At 36.3% G+C, this 19,468-nt stretch overlaps 1 protein-coding gene across 3 annotated transcripts; it reads right to left on the reverse strand.

Moving 5' to 3' along the window:
* Positions 1-5,512: 5,512 nt before the first annotated feature.
* LOC117233583 (golgin subfamily A member 6-like protein 22) lies at positions 5,513-19,102 on the reverse strand. Of its 3 annotated transcripts, XM_033494022.1 has the most exons (10): positions 18,522-19,099; positions 15,940-16,142; positions 15,605-15,740; positions 15,134-15,172; positions 13,154-13,265; positions 12,908-13,065; positions 12,646-12,777; positions 12,227-12,409; positions 10,247-10,409; positions 5,513-10,141 (listed from the first exon to the last, which is right to left on the reverse strand). In XM_033494022.1, exons 2-10 carry the CDS (start codon positions 16,125-16,127, stop codon positions 8,838-8,840), a joined length of 2,415 nt encoding a protein of 804 aa, XP_033349913.1. In that variant the 5' UTR covers positions 16,128-16,142; positions 18,522-19,099; the 3' UTR covers positions 5,513-8,837. The 3 variants fall into 3 exon arrangements, 2 of the variants coding, with proteins under 2 accessions (XP_033349913.1, XP_033349914.1); XM_033494023.1 differs by lacking the exon at positions 15,134-15,172 and having other exon boundaries at positions 18,522-19,100; XR_004493351.1 differs by lacking the exon at positions 15,134-15,172 and having other exon boundaries at positions 10,000-10,141; positions 10,247-10,405; positions 18,522-19,102.
* Between the last annotated feature and the right edge of the window lie 366 nt (positions 19,103-19,468).

The raw sequence follows: 19,468 nt of genomic DNA on the forward strand, positions 1-19,468 counted from the left end.
TCTTATCGTCGTGACAATGAAACAAACAGAGCTGTTAAAGCAAGCAGAACAGTGGAGCCTTTAATGTTGTGATTTCATTCGGTTTAGGATAAATTTTCTTCGATTTTAATTTAACACGATATGAAGAAAAAGTGCGATGCTGGAAATTTGTTTAGACTAAATAAGAATTCATTTACAATTAGTGTTATTTAATCGATTAAAATATTGTCACTGTCACAAGCAAAAGGTTTTAAATACAACTATCGTTTCCTAGTTCTCGATTTCGTTGAAAAATCGGTATTCAAGTATCGTAATATTATTGGAAGAAAGGCTAAATGTAAGTATCTGAGTGCATTATGGTTACGAATGATAAGATACGTCTATAAATGTGAAAAACACCTTGGAAGAAACAATGTATCATTTTTTATTAAACTGTTGTTTCTTTTCAATGATATATTTCCCCGAGTATCATGAAACGTGATATTTATTTCTGAATCACCATTCTGTCTGATAAAAATGATAGTTCGATTGTGTATATACCCTAAGTATTTCCATTTGCAAAACATTTGTTACAGAAATATTGCTCTATACGACACTGTTTAATAAATTTGCAATATTTATCACGAATAGGTATCTTGACTCATAACAAACGTGAATGAAAGCCATAACAAATGAATAATAATTTATAGAAGTACGTGACTTGCTCGAATAATTAATGCATAATTAATCACAAGTTCAAAGGCTACTAAAAATATATGCTTGAAACACCTAGAGCTCGATTATCGTAATGAAACACCATTCACGAAGCATCGTTCGCTCAGTTGTAACAAGAAACAAACGAGGTATTTAATTCTCAAATATTTTTAACGTTGTTCCTGTAACATATACATCACTCGTGTGTCAAAACATCCTCGTTAAGTTATTTTCAACCTACCAGAAGATTCCCGTTGTCAAGGATTGAATCTGCCATAAAATTCTTAATCGTCGACCTGGTATCCTGAAAGATTTTCAGGAAGGGAAGAACGCGAGTAGGCTGACTTCACGTTTGGTCGAGCATAATTAAGAGCGACCGTTAATTCAGCAAAGGATCAGGCAACGCACCGAGCAGCAACAGGCAGCGATGCTGGTTGTTATCAATGGTCGTGCCGCGTATATCGTCGTGAAGCTTATAAAGTAGCGGGCTGGAAGCGTACGATTTCGCTGCGGGTTACAATTACGAGCGAGGCGCGTAATTAAAAGCTGATGTCCCTCATTTATTAATGCTACCAGACGAGTTCAGCCGCGCTGTCGATGCACGGCTGCGCCGCACGCTCGTTTTAATGCCAAACATCATCAGTCTTCGACCATGGTCTTCTTTGTCCCCACTTCTTTCGATCCGCCAATCTTTCTCCTCGCTATATAATGCGGCGATAATGCTGTGGAAAAATGAAACGTGAAGGTAGGAAATTTAAATCGTCGTATGTATAATTGTATTTGGAATTACGTCTGAATGCTGTTATTTATCAGTCTATCTCGTCTCAATCTAGTTCTACTCTATTCCATCCTATACGGACTATATCTCGGTTCTCGCTTCCCACATACCATTACCCACGTATATCGTAACTCCTACTTCATTTTTCATATCTAATGCCCGGATAATTTGCATATTAGACCCACGGATCTCACATTGTATAAAAAAATTCATTGTGAAAGAATTAGCATTGTACATTGCAGATGTATAAGGCGAGTAGTTAAACATTAAAAATATTAAAAATTAACCTACAATTTTCGGAGAAAGTGATGCTTCCCCGTGCCACCTCTTCGTACATCATATTCTCCGAATATGAAATTGGAAATTTTACTTATCTTGTACTATCCTTATACTTGTACTGACCTTATTTTTACCTTACCTTACACTAACTTTATTTTTATCTTATACTCGTCTTGTACTTATCTTATACTTAAGTTCATCTCATTTCGGTTGGGTCACCATGTAAACTTAAGTGATTTTTAGAATTTCTTTTACTATCTATTGTTTTACAATCGTGTAAATATTCACCTCTTATACATATTTCCCACATCTCCTTATTTATTTGTTTAGGTGGGATTACTGAACCAGGATGAGGAAAATGGAATGTCAATCACACGATAATGAATGACGAATATGAAGAATGGAATGTGGATTGAAGAATGTTAGTTGTGGGATGGATTGTTGTTGTCTATTTGATATGGAGCAGAGAATGCAAGAATTGAGATATGAAGAGAGGAATAGGAAGTGTGGAACTTGCAAATATATCTTTGTCGAATTTAAAAAATGTTGCGAAATATTTTAAAGATAATTTTTACGTTCTATGGAGGGCCAGTTTGTCATCTGTGCAACTCCCTCCAGCTTTTGTGTCTCATTTGCATATTTCTACTTTGAAATGCGAACACATTATCGCGCTTATCAGTAAGCTTAATGATCATTGCTCGGCCTGATGACTCAATCAATTTTACGGCCTTCCAGATGATTAAAGTAAAAGGCTAGAGTCCATTTTGGATGCTGAAGTATGTTAAATAAGTTGAATAGATGCAGTTATTCGGCAATCTATTTATCCCGTTCCAGGCAAATCTGTTTGTCGGTTCGAAATTATCAATATTATAAAATCAAGTAATTAAGTTACATCGGAAAGTAAAAGCAAAAGTATGTTGCTATTTATCGTAACTGACATCAATACATTAAGATAATTAGTCAGTGAATCGTTACATTTATCTTGATGTTTGTATCATTTAAACAATAACAATTCTCTTCATTGTTATCTATAAATTATGGAAATGTTTATAGTGACTATCACTTTGCAAAATCATCTAGGATAAGACATTTTAGATAATTAAAATTTGACTACACTGTAAATATTTTGTACGAGAGGATCGTAACTATTACGGCCAGTTGAGTTTATTTGTTACACTGTATATATTTTATTTAATCAAGATAAAAACTGTAATATTTTGGGAAAAAGTTTGGAACGTGATGTTTTAACGATATCTGATTAATGTACTTTGAGAGCGAAGTACTTATCATTGCGATAACATACTAGTAGCCCAACAGGTTGGTTTATTGATCGTTACATAAAGATTATTAAATGTGTGCATATATTGTACCAGAATACGATACATTTTCAGGTAAGACAGATAATAAGGTACAACAAATAACAGGTAGTATTGTTACGAGTAAAAAATATTTCGACAAGTAGGTGATGAATGAGTATTTCTAATGATAAATTGAATTTTCTAATTTAATTTCAATCATTTTGTTACTTACATCGTATAGTAACAGTAGAACGTAATCAACGGCGTATCAAGCACGTTATTGCATAAGTTGCAATACTATAAGTCAAATATACGAGATTATGTTATCAAGTAATTACAATTAAGCGGTCACTCAAATTTTTGCACTAGGTAATTATGTTGCACTTGAATAATCCCATTTCCTTGTCCTTGGTATTCAGAGATATGTGCATTATCTCTTATATTTGCAATTTACAATTAGTGACACATATACTGGAAAGTCTATCACTACACAGTTAACCATTACTTCGACGATATTTCACGTTTATTCTACTACTATTACAGCGCTATAGTATTTGCAATCAGTCTCACTGTCGCATAAATTCAGCTAGGAAATAGCTCGCATTCGATTTACTTGTAAAATTGCTGTTCTCAACTTGCAACCAGCGGAGCTACCTCCAACAGAAAGACACGTCTTTACGATACTAATAACACATTTTACTGCTTCACTTATCTTCCTAGTCATGCCTCTTCACTTAGGTTTATTTTTAATCGTATAGATTCGCTCAGTGGATGATTATCACAGCCAGGCTCTTTAAATCGATCATTAACGTCGATACAACGCTCAATAACGTATGGCACGATGGATCGTTCAAATTTCGCTCGAGCCTTGCGTCACAATCATCAGGATGTCGAAAATTATAATTATTCCTGGTACGCTTACCATCTGTCGCCCGTAACGAGCAACGTTAATTTTCAAGAAGGTTTTCAAGAAGGTTTTCAAGTTGATGTGCCGCGATGATTCTCGTTGATCTTTAACCTTCTATCGTTTATTAAACTTCCGAACGATCAAGGTTGTAAATATCTGCTCGTGACGGTTCATGTATCGCGAGTTTTTTTGATCTAATATAATTTTGTTACACTTGATACGCGATCATCGAAAGTAGAAAGGTTTTTATCGGTAAAAAAAAAAAGAGAAAAAAAAAGAGAAATTTCAATGGATTTAGTACATCAGGAAGGGATAAAAATGTCTTGCTTCGTTATTCCTTGACATCACGCTCTTCTCCCTTTATTTCAACTCATTTGGCTACAGAATATCACAACATGATAGAGATCGAACTTTAGATAGAATTGCACCGATCACCGTGAAACTCATCGATCGAATCGCAACGTTTCTTCGCTTATAACAAGAATGTAGCAGAAAGTTGTAAGAATGGAAAGAAAATTTGACAAAAGTTGCTTGAAATTTGTCATAAATGTAATTATAATCTACCCTGTAGGAAAATTCAGATCTTCCTCGCACGTCAAAAAATAATGGATTATTTGGATTAAAATTTTGAGGAAACGATGGAAACAAAAATTGAGAAGATAGCTGTCTCGATCGGATCGACTGAATCTCGGTGGGATCGATGGTAACACTGTAACGGGTAGTTAACGCCCTTAGGCTACTCAACGACATATCATTGTTTATTAATTAATTTTTTGTTATTTTTTTTACGCACACCTTACGTACAAAACAGCAGAAGTAACGATGCGCACGGACAGACAACGATACACAGATTAAGTAGACTACACCACATTCATAAATATACTCTTGACACTTATGCAACTGAGCCGCGTACAACGTGACGATAATAAAATACAATTCTCCGACAGTGACGGCTGCGATTTAGCTTCACGGTTTGATGCCCGGTTCCGTTGTTCTCCTTTTTTATGCGATTATCATCGACAACGTGCAATTTCCTCCACACCTGTTCATCATTGAAATACCACTGAGCTTTGTACAGTTCTATCGAACAGTTTTCTTCTTACAGCTATTGGCAGAAATAAGATTTCATCGTGTCTGAATAAACAACAATATTTTATACGTTTGTCGATCTTTTCTGTTTCAGTGTGTTTGTCATTTTTGTGATTTATACAAAGTGTGTTTGATAATTCGTAGAATACTTTCTGTTGAAAAATCAATTTCATCGTCTGAGATAAAGACAAGTTTTTCGTAGGAAAATGAATAAACGATGTAAATTGGGGAGAAGTTATTGGGGACTGAAATCAATCTCGAACGAAGTGTACATAAACTATTTTAGAATGTACAGAATAATTTAAGTGGAGGATTAAAAAATTTAGAATGATGTAGTAATCGTATCGATACAAAGAAAATAACTAATATTTAGTTAATTCGAAGTCTGTGAATGGAGAAAATGTTACTTACTCGTGAAAATGTTTCCTAAGTGAAACAAAACCCAGTGAATCACAACCTTTTTGGGCAAAGCAGTAGTACACTTATAGATTACGATTTTCTATTATTTTATTATAATTCTATATATGTACTTTTATCATTTTACGTTTAGCCTGAGATAGGGAACATATGTGTCGTACGATTAAAGTATTGTCAACGCTGTACGAAAGGAGAACGACGAAATCGATGCAGTATTTTCCTTCTCCTTATTTCTGTAGATTTGTCTAATAATTATGCGATATTACGATACACGACTGTCTGACACGATTATGAAAAAGATTCGTGGAAAGCTCATGATCACAACGATGCTTCAGCCATGTTGTTCTTCGATTCCAAGTAGTTTGAAGTATTAAACGAAAAGGTAATACTTGCGAGGTTTCAAGTTTCTTGAAATCATTATATTTTTAGTAGTAGACTTCCTCTTCGATGACTAAACTTAAAATTCGTCTTCGATCGTTGCGTTCTAGTGGTTGCAGAAAATTGCGTGAAGTTTTCACACAGATCAACAATTAGATCTTTTATTATTGTTAACACAAGATCCTCGTTTTGCTTCGTATCTTTTCAGTGATGATTTTAAGCATGATCATCGCGCTCGTGCCAAATCGTTCCAGCAAACTGTACACGATACATACATTGTGAGACTATCGTCAAAATCCTCTTCGAATGATCTTGTATCATCGATACGAGGTATTTTAATACTGTCGTTATAAATCTAAATAACAAAGAATTGTCGAAGTATCGAACGATTCGTTTGCCACTGTTCAAATACACAAAGAGTAAGATGAAGGAATCTTGGATGATATTAATTCGCGATAAATTAACATGTGATAGAAAGTTTCAATTCTGAGAAACTCTTGGAAAATGATACGGTAATTAATAAATTACTTATTCGAAGAAATTTCGCGATAATATAGAGAATACGAATGGTAATCACAATATTATACAATTTACATAGGTACACCGTTTGTTTGCTTGATTCAATATACGAACAAATTGCGCATCGTTTCACGAGTTGGTAGCAACTAACTCGGCGTAAATTTTTATACGATATAAATCAACTTACGTCGAGATTTAAATAGTTTCATTTTCCGTGTGCATGAACGAAGGGTTTAGCGTTTGGCGAATCAAGCGATCCGTCGTTCTGCTTTGTACCAATGCTGAGTATTACATCGATCAACAACGTTTAATAGATGATAGTCCGCTTCGTTTCCGCTGCTTAAACAATTAGCTTAGGTGCGGCAGTTAGGAAGAAGAATGTTGACAGCAAGAAATCGAATAATCCTCTTTATCGTAGCGCTATTTGTCGCTCTGACAAATTTTTGGCAAATTCAATTGGAAATTTGTTATTTTATCGTATTACTTATTACTACTTTCTATAATCGAAATTATAAAGAATTTCGAGAACCGAAGAAAAGCACAATCACTGATTGTTGTATAAAATATAAAAAGTTATGATAGCGTGGCAATGGAATAGAAAATATTAAATCAGCAATGCTTTCGAGATTAAAAGCGCGTTATAAATATTTAGCCGAATTGAACGATTCGAAATTACCGTCGAAAACACTTTTCCTCCTGTTGCACGTTAAATATTACTTACTACTACTTTGTGTATTCACAGTTTCATAAACAATTTTTCGTTGCAAGCACGCAAGTGGATGCGAGTCAGCAGCACGATTATACAGCTTCACACCCGTGTAAAATTGTTGTATATTAACCGTACTGCACTTTTTTTATCATTGTCAATCGTAATCGTGATAAAAAGCGGCTGTAACGTAACAGCAGAATTACATTTCCATGCGAGCGAAATTATATTATTCAGGGTACAGTAAGTAAGTAAGTCGTATGAAAATGTTGAAGTAGAAAAATAAGAGATCGTGGCAAATAAAAATCGACAATTTTCATCGAAACAACGTCGATTTTCGTTCGAGGGTACATCATTGTCAAGATTCATTTTTAGAAACGTTCATTTTCACATTTCAAACATTCATTTTAAAAGTCCGAAGCATAGAACTAATTGTAAGATTCTAGTAACAATTTATGAAATGATTTATCATTGTCAAGTCGTCGACCACAGCTCTCGAACACCTCGCCCATAAGCGATATCAATTGTTTTTCTTTTTTTTTTTTAATATAGTGTCAAATATAGATATCGTGTATATATATTCTCTTGTGTTTATATATATATGTATATGTATATAATTTGTAGTCTTTTCCTTGTAAAAGAGTTCAACAATAACGTCTACATAGATACTTCTTAATTTTCTCATTAGCTGCTCATACTAGTACTGTGCATACTTTATTTTTCATTTCGTACGAACGTTAAAATCTCTTTCATAATAAACGGTACAGATCTTCTACTTCCTCTTCTTCGTGCAGTGATCGAATGAATGTTCGAGATGCTTGGTAAAAAATCGGGTAGACCTTTTCGATCTGCGATAGTAGATCGCCATAATAATAATACGAGAATAGTAGAAAAGTCGACGGAGCAATAAGTATAGTATCATGAAGTAGTGGTTTAATGGGAAAGCGAGAATTGATTGATGTCGACGAAAGTCGTGTTCTCCGCCGTCGCGTGACACCATATAATTGATAATGATTAGATCGAAGAAATGGTTGGGAATTCACAGGCAGGCAACGCGTGTAAATTATCGTATATAAGTAGTCGTTAAGATGTCAGTTGTAAAATAACACTCTCAAAATCAGTATCGATAACATTTTGCGTTTTGATGCTGATATACTGCTCGAAGCAATCGGAGAATTACTTCGCCGGTTCCTTGAATAATTTTTTCGAATAAATCAATCGTTGAAAATGTAAAAGGATACCGTGTACTTAGCATGGAAAATAATCAAATTTCGTTAGGAATAAATAGATTCGATAGATACGCAATTTTCTAATCATCTTGAGCAGTGTGTTACTGAAATAACTCTTCGCGTTCAATTACAACCCACAGACTACGCAAATTAAGAGTATCCTTAAAATAATCGTACGATTATCGTAGTAGTATAGTATGACCTATTAAATCACTTTAATGAGCACGTACCTCGTCTACAATCATTTACAGAGGTGGATTTTTTACTGACTGACTGTAGATGGAGATTCGGTTTTATTAACAACCACCATGAGTGAACGTCTCCGCGTTTATCGTAAATACCTGTATACGGTTCCAACGATAAAAAACATTAATGTACTAAGAATGTTCCTCGCAAAACACAACGATTCGTCATATAGAAATCTCTGGCGAGACAACTAAAACAATAGGAATAGTCATACTCTGAAACGATTCTCTTCCAGCGAGAAAATTAATTTGTTAATTATTATATAAAATGTCAACAATGTATAAAACCAGAGTAGAGGATAACGAGAAACGAGAACCATTTAAAATTTGTGCGTTTTGAACAACCAAACCAAATTCGCCCTGCCTTCCTGCCTCACCACTAACTTTATGTAGAAACCAGTCACGGCAGGGTCTTCCTGTTTAGGGGATTCCGCCCCGTGTACCCTAATCTCTACTCTTTCGTCTTTCCTCTTTTCCGCCTTCTTTCGTTCCGTTGTTTGCCGCCTTTCTGGTTTCTTTTCCGCCTCAGGCTTCCGACCTTCCAAATACAACTGCATCTGCTGGAATTGTCGACTCTCCCATTGCTCCTCGTATCTTAGGTTCTCTATCTGTCGTTGCAAGGCTTCTTCCTGCTTGTATATTGTTAATTCCTCCGATGCCCATTGAGTTTTCAGTTCCTGCAACTGTAGTTGCAGTTTTCTATCCTCGCGAATTCTTCGTTGTTCCTTTTCCTTCTGCTGCTTTAGTAACTCCTGCTCCCTTCTTATTCTTTCCTCTTCTTCCAATTGTTGCTGTGATTTTTCCTGATTCGATAGGCTTGGTTCCTCTGATTCGTTTTCTTCTTCAATCTTTCCTTCGCTCTGCGATTCTTCCGATTGTCGTAATTCTTGTTTATCCTCTCGATGTTTCTGTTTCTCTTCATCTTCTTTCTGAACATCCAGCAGCTGTTCCTTCTTCTCCTTCTCCTCTTCTTGCTTCTTCTCCAAATCTGCTTCTCGTTTTCCTTCCTTCGAAGCCTCCTCCTTTTTAAATTCCTCCCGCTTCTTCAATTCTTCCTCCTGCTTCTTCAATTCTCCCTCCTGCTTCTTCAATTCTTCCTCCTGCTTCTTCAATTCTTCCTCCTGCTTCTTCAATTCTTCCTCCTGCTTCTTCAATTCTTCCTCCTGCTTCTTTTCTTCTAGACTCTGTCGATTAATCTCTTCCTCTTTTTGCTTCTTCGTCACATCCTCGACTTCTTTTACTGTCTTCTTCAACTCTTCTTCCTGTTCTCTCTTCAGTCCTTTCTGTTCCTGCTTTCCTTCCTTCTTCGGCTCCTCCTGTTCCTGCTGCTTCTTCAGCTTCTCCTGCTCTTTTTGCTTTTTCAACTCCTCCTCCTGCTTCTTCTTCTTCTGCAGTTCTTTCTGCCTCCTCTCGAACTCTTCCTGCATCTCCTGTCTCCTTAGCTCCTCCTCCTGCTTCCTGATCAGCTGTTCATCGTGCTGTCGTTGCAGCGTATCCTCTTGCCTCATCGATTGATACTGACTGCGTTGCTCGATCAACCGCTGTATATCCTCCTCTTCGGAAGAGCGATGTTTCGGCCATCGTTCCTGCTCCCTTATCTCCTGCTCTGCTATGCCGTATTTACCTTCAAGCGGGTGCGAGACCGCAACGTTAATAGGAATTTCCTCGCGTCGAGGCTCGTCCGATACGGCCGCGATCAATGCGGCCGTGGCCGGAGGTTAGTTGCTACCTGAATGCTGCTTCTCGTCGGACCCCTCGTCAGACTCAGTCGAGCTTAGCGATGTGTTGCTGCCGAATTGGTCCTGTAGAGATGACTGCACCGACAAACTACGGTCCTGGTGCTTTACTCTGTGGGGGGACAGGTGTCCGGGATCGACGCTTGCCGGGTCTGCCTGCAACAAACTCTCTGGTTAAGAGACTTACAGAATCCAGCCGCCGATCAAGACGGATAATAAAGGATAAATATAGAGAACTCGGTTCTACATGGTGAAGTTCGATCAAAAATTAGAGGTGTTAACCCTTCCGCGAAGAAATTTGTAGTACAATTTTTCTTATTTGAAGAGGATCACAACAAAATTTAATAAAATTCAATCGATAGAGCAATTAGACAAAGTCAAAGGATTAATTTGCATTTCCACGGATGTTTAAAATATTTTGTTATTCTTCAAACTTAATGACAGGCAAAATTATTGGATGGATCGTCTGGTTCGCTCTTCATGTCGAAAGGGTTAAGATTGGGGTGTGAATTGAGGTTGTTTCATATTGATGTATAGATTGTAATAAAACGTGTGAGGGATGTAATGAGGGACGTGAGTAGACTTCATTTCTCGGAATTTCTATTCATATTTAATTAATGTCGGTATGTTTTACAATTAGAAGATTTGCGATAACCGTGTAAGATAATTTGAATTCAATAAATCCATTGGCAAAGGATCATTTATATCTGTACAGTTTTCGATAAACGAACGTCTACTGCACTTTATCGAATGTTCAGTGAAGAACAACTATATAAAATATGACACGTAATTGATTGAACGTAGAAGACGTATTAATTTCAAACGATAATTTCGGGAAACAATTATTTGAAAGGAAATAACTATTGCAAATGGAATAAATGCTACATGTGCGACAGCAGACAAATGTACTTGGGAAAATAATTTCTTTAAACACGCGTAACAGATACGAAACGGTTACATCGAATAATTAAAGATCGATTCGATTAAACATTTGAATATATCAAGGTTCAAACAATTAAATATTGCAGACTTACACTTTCCAGAATAATTAACAGGAAACTTTCTAGAATAATCAAAAATATTGCAATAATCAGTAACCACAAATTTCTATTAAACTTATGTAACATTAAAGACTATATTATCTTGTATTCTTTAGATATATAATCTTTCAATTATTCTGAACAGTGTAACATACATTGAGCAAAATATATATGTTTTTAGATAATAGATAGAAATGCGTGTAATGGTCTCATACAAAACTGAAAATCATTTTTCAATGAAATTTAAAAGAAACCCTTGGATTTTCAAACGGTTACACTGTGTCGCAGGTGTACATAATACAATTTTTAACCAAATTTTCGAACGTGATGATCTTTTCGTTTCAAACGAGATAATTCCACTTTCTGCATGCTTCGATAATAAAGTAACAGACAGAAACGGGTGTACGTTGTATCAAAGGGAACAAGAAGAATCATAAATGCATAATCATACTTGAATTCTTTGCGACCATAATTTCTTGTCTTTTTTTAGGACGAGGCGTTATACGAACATGAAATAACTGAGCACACCACAGTTACCTTAGTGGAGAATGTACATTTTAGCTCATTTGGCTAGAAATTCGCAAACTACAATCCTGGAGCTACACTACAAGTGCTGCTTGCAACAGTGTAATCTCGATCAAGCTGTTTCATGATACATTAAAACAAACATTTTGCACGAGTTCTGTCTGCGACATACGAATCAGTAAGCTAAGAAGGCTAAAAGGCACAATAACTTGAAAATGTTCTAATTACGATAAAGTAGATACTAAGAGATAAAAATTCGAATATATGTAATACTTTGATTTTTAATTAAATTACGAAACAATGTTTAAAGTTTGTGAATAAACTCGATATTTGTATAGAATGAGAAGAAAGAAAGCGTAAAGAAGAATTAGAAATTAATTTCATTGACAATACTGAAATAACACGCACCTGATAGGCCAACGCGTTCACTATGATCCTCGAAGGCACCAAGTCCAGAGGATGAACTTCTCTCATTAGCACGTTCGCAGGGATCTTATGGAACTGAATGTACTCGAGGAAATTGCCAATCACGTCTTTCAGATCTTGATTTTGATTGCTGTCGCAATACTTCTTACTCCACATCAAGGCCGCCTAAGATAATCGAATATTCAGTGAATTTTAATAGTTGAAATATACAGAATTAAAAAGACTAATAATAGAAATTCGAGTTTTTTTTTTAATGGGAAACTAAATGACGAAAAAGTTTTATGAAATTAAGAAGGGAAAGGAATTATATTTTCTAGGAAATAGCAGATAGACGAAAATTAATGACGAATAGGGAATTTCTTGGTTCAATAGGATGAAAATAATATCGAAAATTCGCGTACTTGAAACTTGGTGAATTCATCGGCTCGTAACTCTTCTCTTGCCAGGATCAAGCGAACCACATGTTGGGGAAGTAGCGTGAAGGATCCTAAATTCAACACTTCGTTGCCATGTTCGTCGACGAATTCGAATACCTTTAAACGCGAAACAAGAAGATATCAGTACTTTTATACGGTAAAAAGAATTCATCCATTTCCTCAGGCGGGAAAATGTTAATTTACAAAGAACGTTCTCAAATATCTGTAAATTTCTATACAATCTCACCTTATGGACCAAGGATTTCGTACACTTGTACTGAATGTATCGTTCTGCCGACGCTAATAAAGCGCACACAGTGTCCACTGTTATACAACATTGTACGAATCCAGTGCAAGCTTTTCTCAGTTGTTCTAATCCATAATAATCGGCGGCATTCATCAATCCTTTAAAATGAAAATTAGCTTACTAACGCGAAATTGTTTCCTTCAAAATCCATAGAACGTTAATATATACGACGAACGAAATACTTACCTAATAAAGTTCTAGGTTGTAACGTCACACATCCAGTATGAATGTACTCGATCAGCTGACGAAACACGTCGGGCTCGAATTCCTCGATGATTACGGTCTGATGTTGATTCGGCTATGATTGATCACAGAGAGTGGTGTATTTAGAAAAACGAAAAGATTGACAGCGATTCAAAGACTGAAAATCGAAAGTTCATGCTAAGCGATTTGGTGCATTTAGCGATGGCTAGAAAATATTTTCAGTCCCAAACTAACTAACTAACTACACTTATAAATACTTCTTACTTCTAAAAAAGAGATGTATTATCAATGACGAATTTCTAAACAATTACCTACTATCGTCAACTACAAATTATTAATAAATTGCTACGTTCTAAATATTTCCAAGGATCGTCCGTCGTTGTTCGCTTAAGCATCGATGAAAATTGAAAACAGTGTATTGATGCCGCTAGAATGTTCGCATTGCTGCATATCCTTATAAGCAAACTACTGTGCGTCTATAATACATCATCGTCAATTTCACCACTACATAACGAATTGTAGGATGCAGAATTACAGAATCAAATTGTGCCGTCCTCGAATAACAGAGGATTTTGATTGCAGTCGTGCGAGTCTACAGTTATTGCAAATGTGCCGATGTAAGAAGGACAGCAGTCTATATTCACGATTCTCCAGACTTAGACCGTATAGTCAATTTAAAACTTGCATGCCGACTGAAAGAGATAGACTGGAACGATGAATGCCTCGTTAACAACTGACTGAATTGGGCTGGATGCATCGTATGGGTAATCGTTTACAAATGAAATTAGGATACCAGATTGACGAACAAGGGTTGGTAAAAGGACGTCGATTGTGTCTCGATAAATTTCTGATTTTTCTTATGTATTTTAATTTCATTTCGTTTAATTTATTCAAATAAACAGGAAGTCCCTTTAACCTTAAAAATATATAGAAACATATGCGAATACATAGTTTCACGGAAACGTAATACAACGTAATGCGATATAATACAGAAAAAATATAACAGTTGAGATTGCATTTAGGAGATTAGTGAGCATCCTATGCATCGAAGCCCTAAACTTTCACATAGTAGAAGATCAAAGGTCTACGTGGTTGTGAATTTTAATGCCTACTTCGCATACTCTATTTATGGTATTGATTTAAACCATTTCTTTGAGAATAGTATACATATGATTATAGAAATATCTTAAAATTGTTCTTGAGAGCTAAGAAAATAACTATTTTTGTACTCGTAGAATATATAAAGTTAAAAGTTCTAAGGACTATTTTTAAAAGATGTCCGTAAAGTGATCTCCCACGGTAAAATCTGGTATCCTGAGACAATAAAATTGAGATCCTTTCGAAGAATAATGAAGTTCATATTTCTATATCTTTCAGTAAAAAAAAAAAAAAAAGAAAAAAATTAATAGTACCACAGCGCATTAGTATCGTGAAGATATATGATAGATACTTAAAAAGTAAAAAGTTTCCTACATTATTGATCGAGCAATACAGAAATCAAATTAATTGATTCTATGAAGATTAATCGTTTACTTTCTAAAGAATCGGACATTAATCATCTACTATGATATAAAATGACAACATTTTTATAAAACGTATCAGTTTGACTTCACATTACCAACGCGTCAATGTTTCATGCAATCGTACAGATTAATTCTAACTTCGGGAAGATTATTCGCTTGACGAAGTCTAACACACACCGAGAAACAGACCAAATCCGTCTAACTAACAATTCTTAAGAGATAGAATTTCTCTCGGTGAAACTTTTCGAATCGAGGATTCATCGTTATTCAGGATCCTTCTCGTTATTGTAATGCTTCAGAACAGAAAAAGAACAAAAAATAATAAAAAGAAACAGACAGAAACTTGAGACGAGCATAGAGTGAAAGAAAGGGAAAGGGGAAAATAAAAAGAGGACCTCAGGATGCAAAATCGTATAGAGAAGTGACGTTATAATAGTACCTCTTGTATGGGAGCCAACTGCTGCGCGAACCCTGACCGCTACACGGCACACAACAAACGCACACTTACTATTTCTATCATTTTAACGACGAGGTTCGAACACAATTCGTTTAAATGTTCTTTAAAATGCTTCTTTTTTTTAATTCAATTGCAGTAAATTGATTGGTTGTAGCAACCGTTTCAAAGATTAATCGTGTAGAGTATAGATTTCAGATTGAAAGTTTCGAAAATGAGAGTTTATCGATTAGAAATTTAATATGGAAGCGAAGGAAGGCAAGCACTAAATTTGTAATATTCCAACATTCGCGTGGGTGTTTCATCCATCTTGTTTGTAACAAATAAGTTCAAAGATGCCCACGTTTGATCGGCTTGATTTTATTTTTAGCTTGCTATTTCTATCTTTTCTGATAATATAGTGAAAGAATAGAGGAGGTATTGAGAAAACGATTTTTCTGTAATGACCGCGATTACCTGTTGCGCCGCGTTTTGCAGATTCAGCAGTGGCTCCGAGCTTCTTTTCAGGAATAGTCGGATCTTGTTTTCCTTCGGCGGTGGTTCCTTTTTACGCTGTGGACTGGGTGCTTGGTAAAACATCTTTTGAAACACCCTATAGAAACAAAAGAATACATTATTTCACCTTTACTGTATTTATATTTATCTAAATATCGTAATAACAATCTTTTTAATTGTCGTAATAAATAATATTAGAAGAGTGTTGTTATTGTAATAAAACATACTACTTACACATCAAGATTACCTTTGCACGAAAGAAAGAAATTGATCGTAGCATTAATCGCGATACGAACCTACTTCTGGCTGCTAAAACAGCCTTCACAGCGCAAATGGGCTCTTTTGTTTCACCGACGAGGAAGGTCACGTCGCATAGTTCCGGCATACTAGCCAGAAACTTCATGTCCTCGGCCAAGCCGGTCTTATTCTCGAAAATCGAATAATCCGACTCATCGGCCACTTCTGACCCTGACGCCTCCGGCATCGAGCTGATATTTTCCTGGAAAACATTTCATGTAACGCATGTTCCATTAAAAAATTTCATAAAGTATAATTTCCTCCTTCCTTTCGTCTTGAAATTCCTTTTTTTTTTCTTCTTGTTTCACACAACGAAAAAAGACAAAACGATATAAAGACATAGAAGAATTTTATTATGGAAATATGGCATCTCTAGTATTTTAGAATAAAATGATTGAAACTTAAATTCGCGCACGCGTTGTAATATATTCTACGTGATAAAACGAAAGCTTTCTAAGTGTTAGGAGAGATATATTTGGATGACTATGAGAAAGTTTGCTGATATATTCTGAACAACTTTGCGAATGATAAACAAGCTTCAGCTAACGTGTGATACGCTTTACTTCCGCGTGAGTTTTGCATTTTTATACACAGCTTATATCTACCTACTATATTAAAGTCTGGTTTCCAATAAAAACATTATCTTGAAACTAAAAGCTTCGACGAGCGTAATTGCTCGTTAACAGAGATCCGCCATGAATTATCCACGTTTGCAGTGAAATAACAAACTATAATTGAAACCATATGGACGACTTCCAGCAAACTGACTCACATTTTCGCTTTATATTAAACGACGGAGTATTTGAAACTATTTTCACTGCGAGAAAGTAAATATTTGCAACTTGTCGATATCACATTCACACGATTTAACTTCCTATATCGAGTTTCCATCAGGTTACTTGTCCCTGTAATCACACAGCCACTCTGTCAATACAACACCATAGCAAGGGTGCATTTATTTTCCAGAACATCTAACATTATCATTCGAGTCACGTCTAGTTCGATCAAACAACTATCGCACAGCTATTATTAGCAAAGCGTGATATAAATAAAAATCGGATTTATAAGATTCCTACGTACTCACGAAGAATGGAAACACTCTATGTGTTTCTTTAAAAGTGGATAGAGGAATCGTGTACGAATTCGACTGATATCGATTCATATATATAGAGATCGATGGAATGTTTGAAACATAAGCACTTGATTTTATAAATAATAATCGAGTATGTGCAATCTACATCGTAGGAATTCTTCATTAAGAATCGAAACGCCGCGCCAAATATTTAGCCTTAATTCAATGCTGTCCTGTTTCGTTGAAATTAATTCTCGATTTAATAATAACGCTCTGAAAAATGTCAAATACTCATCCAGTTAGGTATTTCGATATTACTGAAACTCGATCTTCGTAAGCAACTTTTTCATTAAACATTTCCGAGAAATTATTTCATTTATTTAAACGTATTTACTTAATTGTTCTAAATGTTTAGGAAAAATAAGAAAATATCTTTTTAGAGAGAAGGTAAAAACCTTTCAGTGAAATTCATTTACTTCATTTAATTTGTTTAGGTAAATAATCATTTCGATAATTAATTTTCTTTGTATACTTCTTGAACGGAAGTGTAAAATGTGATGGACAGTTGTAAAAAGGAAGATTACTGTAAGAAGCACAAATTCCCGCATGAATGGCCTTAATGCAGTCAGCGAGGCGAGCGCGTGAGGAGTTTCTGAAGAAAATGCGACACGGGAACACGCTTTAATGGACGAAATGCACTCTCTTTTATCCGGTAGGGAAATCTGCTATATCGTCGATAAATCACCCTCTGACGAAAGACTTAACTACCCTTCCGTGTAATGAGCCCTGTTATCTACGATGTAGTTAACCTACTTGCAGCAGGAGACCCGTTTAATCCTCGTCCCACGTCAGCGATATACTTTCATTTACGTTCGACCTTTAAGCAACGCGAATTATTTACGCAATGTAGGTGTTTAGACTCGGAGAATTTGATTGGCACGTTGATAGCCAAAAAGCGAACTGAAATTTCAAACATTCAAGAATATAGTTCCCTTTTTATAGTACATGTAATTTGATCTATATATTCAGATAAAATATTTTTGTTTATTACTGTTATTAATGTATATGTAGAACTATGTACAAATTCATACTAATGGTTTTTTAGGTTCAGAAACCTACTAATTTCCAATAATTAAATAGAATTCGTACGAGCCACGACAAATACAAAAACAAAATTCTGCATCCACACCGAAGAATATTCTGGAGAAATACTGTACAATATAACAAAACCAAAATAGCTGGAAACGTTAAAAACGCCACAAGCAAATAAACCCAGATATAACAACGAATAAAATGTTGTCTCTTCTTCAGCTACGAGAAAGAAACGCAAAGGAAGAATGAAATTTTCTCGTTCTTTCAACCACGACAAAGAAACAGCCGCGTCTCATTAACGGTGAAGGCGCGCGTAAATTGCATCATCTCGTCGCGACAGCAATCAACTACATTTCACCCAGAAGCAACACCGACGCAATGGAAAGTGGTGCCCCGCGGAGTCAGCTTTTAAATTACCTGTTGCTCGAGTCCCGGAGCCCCCTCGCTCGCCGGCCCGCTTTTGCCCCGAAAAAACACTTTTACCTCACTTCCTCGTTTCTACGATCACGCATAATCCACCATACACGCGTAATAACGACCCGTTTACCACGGTGTTCACGCTACAGCATCTCTTTCTCCTTTCCACTCGAAGAAAACGATCAGCGATTTACAGAAGAAAAGAAAAATATCAATCGGTGGTACGTTAACCCAAAATGAACTATTCCAGGCTCTGCTACCCCTTATCCTCTTCCAGGTACCCTTACTGACAGTCGAGGTACGTGAAATCGAGCAACCGTACGGAAGAGACACGCCTGTATCCGCCGTTCGACCTTCTTGTCTCTCGATTTCTCGCGTTTAACCCGACTTCAACCCGACACAAGTGGCTCAAGCACGCCTTAACCCTTCCTCCGACAGGCACACGAGGGGGTGGTTGTTCGAACAGGTCGTTTTCGTGAATGGAACTCGAGCGACAAACGCGAAAACGCCGCTCATACTCGGCCAAAGCCACTCGACTGCGCCGAGCCTACGTTCCCTCGGGCCAGGCCAACCCTCATTGCGCACTCGCACACCCTCTTTAGGAGTGAGACTGGAATACAGCTGCGCCTGTGCGACCCGTAGGTCCTCCGAAGGACCTCTCCCTTCTTTCTTCTTCTCCTTTCTTCCCACGGATTTTTAAATGTCACCTAGTTACCAGTATCCTGAGATCGTTGATTACGCGACCGATGGGGGGTTAATTGCATTTCCTACAGGCAGACGTGGATATTAGCCTATTTGATGACGGCCTTGTTCGCAAGGAAATTGTTTCCTTGAACGTGGCGCCTCTACCTGTTCCTTGGAAAATTTTCTGCTCTTTATTTGAATCTGTTTTGAGAGAAGATAAATTGTATAATGATGTTTCTGCGTTGAAGGGCTTGATCTTTAGT

Source organism: Bombus vosnesenskii, unplaced genomic scaffold (assembly GCF_011952255.1).
Source record: "Bombus vosnesenskii isolate JDL3184/JDL3185 unplaced genomic scaffold, Bvos_JDL3184-5_v1.1 scf7180000013297, whole genome shotgun sequence".
Taxonomy (NCBI): Eukaryota; Metazoa; Arthropoda; class Insecta; order Hymenoptera; family Apidae; genus Bombus; species Bombus vosnesenskii.